At 43.9% G+C, this 9,764-nt stretch overlaps 1 protein-coding gene across 1 annotated transcript; it reads left to right on the top strand.

Moving 5' to 3' along the window:
- Positions 1-9,236, top strand: LOC119454073 (multiple epidermal growth factor-like domains protein 6). Its single transcript, XM_037716083.2, has 8 exons — positions 1-189; positions 839-973; positions 2,439-2,558; positions 3,501-3,602; positions 4,243-4,374; positions 4,820-4,954; positions 5,310-5,429; positions 8,771-9,236. Exons 1-8 carry the CDS (start codon positions 90-92, stop codon positions 8,965-8,967), a joined length of 1,041 nt encoding a protein of 346 aa, XP_037572011.2. The 5' UTR covers positions 1-89; the 3' UTR covers positions 8,968-9,236.
- The last annotated feature ends 528 nt before the right edge of the window (positions 9,237-9,764 follow it).

Raw genomic sequence — 9,764 nt, 5'->3', positions numbered from 1 at the left:
TGGAGGTATACAAATAGGTGGATGGCCATCGGCCGGCAATTCCGCTTTATGCACACAGGAGACCGGATTTCACGCTGGCCAGCTCACGAATGGATCTCGGCGCGGGTGGCATCAGCCTGCAAGTCACATACACGTTTCCCAATGGCACCGTGGCCGTCAACGGCACCCTGATCCTGACCCCGTACACCGGTGAGTAGGGGCGGTGGCGATCACAACGTAAGCGATCACAACGCTGTCATTGCAACATTAAGATAAATAAAGGCGACAAAATTGAAAACGTCTGCAGAGGCTTATTTCGTCTTCAACCACAGCTAACACTTAAACATTCGCGTTACAGACTGGTAACCCTCCCGTGAATTCCTTTTTTTTTTTTGCAATAACATTTAGTAGAACATAGTTGCCAGTTTGCTACAAATCTTCAGGACTCATTTCTTGAAACTGTCGCCTGGCGCTGAGTTTCTAAAATAATGTTGTGGTTTGGTAATAGCCGCTACAAATTCTTCACTCACAACGACTTGCGAGTCACCAATATTTCTGGCAAAATGATTCGTTCATCTAGTGAACAATTATCGCCACTGTGGAACCACGAGCACCAGATATGTGCCGCCAGCGAAGCAACAATGGAGACAACTCAGTCCATTCTTTGATGCTTCCAAAAAAAAGTAAATTTGTAGGATTAACCAGTATAGGACGTTGTGCAGCAGTGGCAAAGATGTGTGTCTGCTGAGTATATACATTTCTTTTTTATCTGGCGACCATTTTACAATTGCGCTTTGGTGCAAAGAAAGTCTATTGAAAGTCTACCTGACGAACCGGTCTATACCTTGTCTTTACTCAGATAAAGCGGACATACCCTGCACGTCCGATTGGGATTGTCGCAAGTTCAAAAGCAAGTGCGTCAGACCCCCTCTTGGCAGGTGCAGGTGCCCCAGAGGAAGCAAGTTCGAAAAGCATCGAGGCCTCTGCCAGATAAGTGAGTCGATGAATCGATAAGTGAGATAAGATAAATGTTGGGACGAAGCGTTCTTTCACTCTGAAGTCGAGGATATATGACCAAATCGTATCTACTGAAAATTTACTGAAAGGTAATAAGGTATTCACTGGCTGCAACTTTGGTTACAAATTAATGATAAATGAAAACGAAACACACACCTCCTCTGTAGAAGCTCTGCGGGATAGCGTTTAACGTCAGAGCACTTTTTAGCACAATTGAAATTCAAAAAGGGAATTCCCAGGACGTTAATTTTCAAGAAAGCCGGGGCCAAATCACTAAAAAATGCAGTTTATCAAACGTCTTCTTTGTTTTTTGACCCTCTTTCAACGACACTTTTCTGTTTAGGAATCTGAACGTGCAGCTATTTATGACTAACTGCCTTAAGCTTCTCCTCTTGAAATTGGTGCTTTTTAAACTCTCTACAGTCTACATTGTTATATATTTGTATAACAAGATTTTAATTGATTATTTTAAACATTAGCCAGTTGGTATTAAGTTGTACTTTTCTTTTTGTCATAACGCCATTACCTTTTACCAAGCTGAATATTACCAGACGCCAATTTTCGCAACATGAGTTGATTTCATTTGAGTCAACATTGCCCATTGCTAAAAAGGTTTTTATAGGGGAGGAAAGACTATTCGCCGACACAGCAGAATGCGCGTGCGCTCTGTATGAAACAGAACTCATAGAACATTTGAGACGATGACTGATTGTATTATTTTCTATTTACCGCCACAACCCTATTTTCCGAAACTACTCGTAATCGCGACGGAACCCTATCGTGTCTAAATTAATTAATTAATTTATTTATTTATACAGGTATCCCACATCGGCGGTATAGGGCACTATAGGGGGGGGGGGGGAGTAGTTATACAAAGTACAAGGCATAATCTCACACAGGTTATACAGAGGTATACAAAGGCATCACATTTGCCACTATAATTATGAGCACTGCGAAATAAGTCAGTATAATATCACGTGTGTAGGACATAATTCATTACAACAATAAGAAAAGATTTGGTAAAAAAGCGCAAATAGAAAAGTCAGAGTAGCGCAAAACAAAATACGCGTACAGTCGTAAACGGGGCTCGGTGATGAGAGAAATTTCACGGGTATTAGAATATGTACTTCTGTAGAATAAGCCCGGAGAAATAGCAGATGTGGTGCGGTAACAATGTCACGTGTGAAGTGGTTATACCCGCATATTGTTCGTGAAAAAAATACAATTAACAGCATTGGTACAGCTTTTTGAAAGTAAGACTGGCGCACTTACTTTCTTGAAGATATAGGTGATCACAGCCTCCCCAGACATCTTCACCAGCGCAGGTGTCCACTGTGCTTAAGCTTTTTGCTCTAAAATTAGCTTCGTCGTTAAGTTGGACCAACCACACAGGGAACTGATGGAAACCTTTCACTCGTGTTTTTCGTGGATTCGCTGCGCAGAATGCTCCAATAAGAACGACTGCATGGGCTACCTGGGCGCTACCAGCCAGTGTTTCTTGAACAAATGCACCTGCATAAGCGGCTCTTACCTTCTCTTCGGTCAATGCTCTTTCCCTGTTGGTAAGTGAGAAAAATGCACAACAGATATCATAATGTAGGTCAAGCAAGGCATGCTGCATGTCATACTGCCATTGGCCCGCCAGATCGTGGGCCTGGTGACCACGATTTTTTTTTTTTTTTTGGGGGGGGGGGGGGGTTGTCACGCGAATGCTACTATTATTTCTGAAAGCTAGCCTCAGGTGACTCACGAAGTGAACCTCCAAAACCAAGCATAGATTATTTGTTTATGTATAGAAAAAGCTTAAAGTGTTTCGTGTAGTTTTGACGCAATGTCGATTGAAATTTTAATTGAATACTGGCGCCTTGCTTGCGCGAAAGCGATCAGGCTCCCAGTATGAGGCACGCCGTAGTGGGGTACTCCAGAAACAAGTTTCATCACATCGGGTTCTTCAACATGCAGCACAGTCGACAAATTACTTCACCAAAAGCAATGTGATTTGCTGCACTGGTTTCTCAACGAAAACACTTCTACACTTGGCAATGCAAGACATATTTGGGATAAGTATAGGGAATTTCGCGGCTAACGACTTCCTCTCATCTGACGGCTCCGAACTTGGGTTCGAAAAGTTTTCGTCCTAATTGACCAGCCCATCGCGATATCGTTGCGTCAGAAGTCCACAATACGCTCACGTATTATTGCTTTTCAGGTATTATGACTGAAAAAAGTGAATAATCTTTCAATGTGTACTAAATCAAAAACAAGTTGTGACATTAAGGTCACACACAAGTTCCCACGCATTGCCTAATACGCTGTCTCGATGAGCAACCAACTCAACGCTCTGCCCAAGCTTAACGAATAAGTGCCAAGTTTTATGGATTTACAGGAAACGTATATGCAAGTCCACTTGTTGTTCAAGCGTTACGAAAGCGTATTAGAGGTACTTGTGCCCCGTGCCTACACATTAAAATGAAGCTCACCATTCCCGTACTCATACTTCGCAGAATGCACAGCAAAATCTTGCGCTGGTGGAGCCATATGCGAAAACTGGAGGTGCGTATGTCCGACAGGAACCCTGGGTGTCAAAGGAAGCTGCATCCCTGTCCGTAAGTTAGGCAGCGTGCTTTGCTTACATCGTACCTATGTCGTGAACCCTGATACCGAGTAATTTGCACCTTAAATTCGCTCCTCTAGCCCATCTTTCAACGTTGCTTAAAGCTGGCGATTTGTTAATGATACTTTCTTCGCTCTCAGTATATTTTCTATTCATCTGACCTGCAAGGAGACTATCAATTGGGACTGCAGTTCTGTCTGCAATATGTTAAAGAGACAGGTAAATTTGCATTCGACAAGCGATACGGATCGAATACGCGTTATCTTATACGTTCCATAGTGTTCGGCGGGAAAGCTATACCTGATACACACTCACAAGGAACGTTTGATTGTAGATGTCGAAAACAATCGCTCGCTTCAAAACAAATTCAGTGCTGCATCTCAAAGGCTTGTGTAACGTTCGCGTCTGATTTCGCTAGAGTGGCATCCCAAAATAATTTTATATAAAAAAGCACCGATACGTATATCATGAAAGAAACAATACGACACACCGTGTCTTCTTACCAGGAGTCTTTATATCAGCGTTCTCAGCTGGAATTCGCTTGGCGATTCGGATTTGTCTTTTCGGGATGCGCATTCGGAATGCGACTCCTGCAAGATACATTGCGCCCTACACCCACCTAACGCTTGCAGCATGCGTAAACAACTCGGACTGCGGCCTTTGGCTTCACATGGAATGTGCACGTGCCCGGCCAGGGTCACAGGACAAGATCTGCCGGTGCGCCAACGGCACGGCCCTGCTACAAGGATCATGCAACCCAACAAGTGAGCTTTATTGAGGATCTCGTCAGCATCTCATGCCGCGTTGACCAGGATGTCGTGTTGTGTTACGCTGCTCTCACGAAGTTTTGGTTTTTTGGGCGACGATGTTGACCAGACCACCGCAGCAGGGGGTGTTATAAAAAAAATTGGCGCTTGTTTTACGTATCCGATAGTGACGCTTGATCTTCGTCATCAGCCTAATTGACCTCCATTGCAGGACGAAGGCATCGCCCAATAATCTCCGATCACTCTTGTTTTGCACCAGCTGGCTCTATGCATCAGACGCCCGCAAATTTCCTAATTTCATTACTCCGGCAAATTGTATGCTGTCCTTGACTACGTTCCCGTTCTCTTGGCACCCAATCTGTAGCTCTGACGGGGCTGGCCACCAGGACACCCCTTTCTGTACCATACAGTTAATTAGAAATTATTCATCGCACCGACCCAGCCAACCTGGGTCCCTGTCCGTACGGTCGTTGCAAGACGGAGTACTCGGAATGCGACCCATCGACATCCACCTGTTTCTGCAACAAAGGCTACGAGCTGCGCATCTACGGCACCGAATGGGTCTGCGAAAAGAAAGGTGATGTCCGAGTTTGCCAATCTCCAGAATCGATAGATTGATTGACGTTCACGTTTTTTGCAAGACACATGAACGTCAGCGTATTCACTAATTTGCACAGCAAGGATCTCTTCTTCGATTGATTCAGTGATCGTTTGTCGTTCAAAGTGAAACTCGAGGTATGAGATGGGCCGTTGCAGTGCAGGGCTCTGGTTTCAATTTGACGACCAGGCGTTTGTAGTTTATACGCGCCTGCATAATATTTCAGAAAGTGTTATCTACGAATATTGTTTAGCTTGCTATTTGTATTTATTGTTCCCTCCGAAGCTAACGAATCAAATAGCCAACGAATTTTCTTCTTGCGTACTGTGCGTAGATACGCAAACCGTGGACCGTGTTTGCATGGACGCTAGCCAGTGCTACAAAAGGGAGATCTGCGAAGACAACCTGTGCAGGTGTCCCAAAGGCACGGACCTAAAGAACCTGGAGTGTGTCGGTGAGTCCTGGCTTATCTGCACATAATGACACAGCAGTCTCGCACTCTGGTCCGGGCAATTCTCGTCGCCGGGCTGGAATTATAACCTAGCAAATTACACCCGCCTTCCGGAGAACTGTTCTTTACACCAGTTCACACATAGCAGGCAATGCTACGAAGACTAGAGAGACATCTCTCGCTGCGCTGTTCTCGACCAAAAAGAATAGTGCCCAGCATATAAAGTAAAAATATACGTATACGCCATGTATCTTAGAGCGAAAGTTGAGCAAGTTCGTGGCCGTTCACGTTACCGAAAGAGCGAACAAATGCACTTGATGGTCTGGACAAGGCAGGCCATTAAGAGTGGTAGCGCGCTTGTAAGCCAGCCGTCGATTATCTTGCACGACATGCCGAGTTACCCTTCGTGAGTGAATGATCACGAGTTCATGTGAGTCATGATCACGTGAGCACGCTTCAATGATCGACGAGTTGGCGTTTCCGTCCCTTCGCCATGCGCAGATAAGTTTTGTGTCTTCCTTCTTGTCCGCCACTCACGCGAACTTTCATTTGATATGCAAAGGTAGTATTGTGGTTTTCGTTCGTCCTTGTGGTTGCGTTAAAACACCCACCTTTCAGTAACATGCGTCACAGGGTCACGCAATTTGGTGTAACAGTAAATTTCGTATAGTTATGTATCGAGATGTGACCTAATTACTATAAAAAAGGTGTCGTATATCTGAATACATTCACCACCGAATATGTTTACTTTGCTTCGATCACTGCTTGCGATCGAAGCAAAGTAAATCATATACAGGAAACACAAAGGTGCTCAAATAATATGCGATTTTATGCTTCGTTACCTCAACGAGTTTAGTTGTCATGTATGAAGTAGTTATTCCAGGCATCGCAGATCAAGAACTGCACATGTACGGAGTGATACTTCGTCAGATGACTTGCGCAGCCTTGCCTGTTGAGTGCGAAGCGGAGTAAAGGAACGTGAAAAAGAAACGCGGACTGAGAAAGACTTGTTTCCTGACGTTTTGTTTACCATGCATCATGCAAAGAGCTCAGACACAAAGCACTGGGACAGTCACACAAAAGAAATAATAGGACGGGCACGCGACTCGGATGTAGTTAGGCCGATGTCAAGTGGTACATCCACGTATTTGAGATGATTTTGTTTTTTTTGTAAGAACATGTATACTTAACGAACATCTTCTGTGTGCAGACAGCGATACTGTCAGAACTGCTGTATCACCCGAATTAGAGCCCATTACTCGTGCGACAAATGGCAGCGTGACATTAGTGGCAAACTTCAGCTAACTTAGCAGTGTGATATGTCTGCTAAATAACAATGATTCACTAATTCCGGTGTATATATGCAATTTGCGGCATGAGTTTCTAATACGCTAAAGAAGCCAAGTTATGAAGGCATATTGATCTAGCGGAATTACTGTTCATAGCGATAGCTACGAGAAGCATCCTCACCGTGATTTTGCGGCAAAATGCATTCATGTTCAAATGAGCAGCTGCCAGCTAGTACGTAATCATTTCACGGTGCCTGTAGTATTAAATGGAACGTTCACCAAATAATTTCCTTCCTTTCGTTTTGTTTTGAATAACTTATTTTTTGCAAGTTCTGTTTTTTTCTCCAAAGGCGCTGCTGCGGGGTTTGCGGTTTGCGAGTTGATGCCGAAAGAAGTCGACCTAAAGCAAAGAGTCGACATTTCAGAAGGATGGAGTGTATCCTGTGGGTGATATGTTAGCAAGTTTTGAAGATTGTCAGTTAATTACGGTAATTGTAAAAAAAATGCTTTACCAAGTGCTCGAAACCCTTAGACCGCTGTAATCCACAATGTTTCCTAGGAGTCGTGGGCAAACTTTACGTGACACCATGATTAAAGTCGGTGTAAATGGTGTAAACGGTGTAAATTTTAAGGGTGGTATGTGTAGAAAGTTTAACGTTTCTATCGTTGCTCAGAGCTTTTTCAAATAATGTTTGCATACCCCTTTATTCATATTCTCATGTGTATTATGGGGCGCCTCGTAGGTTTAAGCGGTGTCCTTGGGTGAACTGAATGGGTCACCTTGTTCATATCTGGCCTAAATAGTGAGCCGGTTATGAATCAGGTGTAGGGAAAACTAAAGTGTGCGTGTTATCTACGGCTATTGCAATAAATTACGTATGCAAGCACTTCTGAGCGTTATAAGCGTGTTTTACCAGCGGCGCAGAGTTCAGCCAGCTGTATTACGGGAACTACAACTCCGTACAAGATTGAATTTGGTGTAAACAGAGGGAACAATACGGATGAACTGGTGGGTCACCGGAAGAATCATATACGCCGACAACGCTTTTAAAGTTTGCGCATAGTCTCACTGAAGGGAACTGAAGTCTTAATGGAACTGCTGGAAAAGAAATGCTTCACTGAAAATCGGCTTGTGATTCTGCAAGGTCGCAGAAGTCTGCGGCCCTTTTTATTGACCAACAAATGTCAAATCATTGTAGGTGTTCTCAAATGTCAGCCTTTATGTTTTTCATGCCGATTCGAACAGGGAAATCGGGAGTTGGTCAAGGGGATAAAGCTACCCAATTGTTTCTCCTCTGCCTTTCAGTGAGAGCAAGACATTACTGCCAAACGAAAATGTGTTTGAAACCATTCGCAATTAGGTGCAAACAAGACTGACTTTCACTGCGACATTGGTATTTGAAGTTGTCAGCAATGGCCGCCGAATAAGCGCAGCCTCAGCTTCCAGTTAGTGTTTCGAGAGAAAGGGACTTGTCTACAAGAAGTCTTGCCAGCAAAAAGCATTGACAAAGACAAACCTTACCACCGTATTCGGAAATTCATCTTAACTTGAAGCCCACGCTTCACTTCACTTAAATGACGCCTATCGTGAACGCGCCGAAGGAAAGGCAACGATCATCTTGGCCACGTTCACGTCAGGTGTCATTTAAATCAAGTCAAGCACATGTGGGCTTCAAGTAAGTAAAAGTAGGTAAGTAAGTGCTTTATTTTGCAAACAACATGTGGGCTTCAAATAAGTAAATGTAAGTAAGTAAGTGCTTTATCTTGCAAACAACATACACTTGAATGTGGACAGGTCCTGAGGAAAAAAAAAAGCTGCTGAAAAAGGTCCTAAAACCCGTTTCATGGCAGCAGCAGGGGAACAGCAGTACATGAGTAACAATAAAGCCGGAACCAAAAGAAGGGAAGAAGAAAAAGCTAAGAGCCTTTAAAGAGTTAAGGTGCATTTCCGAATACGGGGGCTGATGTCAAATCTGTGGCTACGGTATGACGGTTATCTTTTTCGCCCAGGTGATGAACAATGAGAAATAAGAATGTAGTTGTTCTAACGTGCAGAGATCAAACTGCCAAAGGTGCGGACCAACCTGACCCTCTTCCTTTGGCTCTCGGTGGCGATGATGGCGCTGATCGTCATTATCCTGTCGTTCGGCTGCTGCCTCTACCTGCTGGCACAGCGGGCCGAGAACGAGCAGAACGCCATCGCGCAGATGTTCGACGTCAGCGAGGACTTCTCCATCAAGGGCACCGCGTGACGACCAGAGCACCGGGCCTGTTCTTTTGTGTGACTTGGATCACGTCTTCTTCACTTTTTTTTTGACACACTGACTGATCACGTGACGAGAAACGTACCGACGAGAACTAATCGTCGACAATCGCATCTTGATTTTTTTTTCCTGTTCGTCCGACAGTGCGTGACCCCTGTTTTTCAGATTTGTGGTATCTTTCAGTGCTCTCGCCTTTCTTTATTCGCCATGTAGACATAGTTTGTGCAATCTTATATTCGCGCCACAGCCAAAAAAGACGCTCAAGCCTGCTTACTTCCGTAGTTTCCGCTGATAAATTGAAAAAAAAAAAAAACTTTGGCTCAGTCAGCGTGTTCTGATGACGGGCAAACTGGATCGCATTGCGAGAACGTCTCGTAGGTACGCCTGACACAGAATGTTTCTTTTTTTTGCTTTTTTTTACGACGCATGTTGCCATTGAGCTACATAGTAAGACGGCGTGCGTGTTCCGGTTTTTTAGAAAGACTTTCGCAAGATGAGCATTGTGAATGGAACACTCGCGAAGTGCTGCATCTGCATCGTTTTTTTTTTTTCGTTTTTTTGTGTCTGGGGTATTTTTGGTCACTTTTTTATCTGCGGCTATTTGCTAATTATATGCATATTTCTTTGATGTTATTGTTGTTGGTTGTGTTCTAGATTTGAATCATTATGAGAAAAAGTGCATAAAGAGTATTTTATGCTGGAACCGGTTTTTGCTTATCTAACGTCATACGGTGAATTCGCAAGTGTACAATAAAGGCACTTCACCGAAAGTCCTTTTTTTAATG

Source organism: Dermacentor silvarum, chromosome 5 (assembly GCF_013339745.2).
Source record: "Dermacentor silvarum isolate Dsil-2018 chromosome 5, BIME_Dsil_1.4, whole genome shotgun sequence".
Taxonomy (NCBI): domain Eukaryota; kingdom Metazoa; phylum Arthropoda; class Arachnida; order Ixodida; family Ixodidae; genus Dermacentor; species Dermacentor silvarum.
The sequence above is the reverse complement of the archived record's forward strand: the minus strand, read 5'-3'. Positions and strand labels throughout refer to the sequence as shown.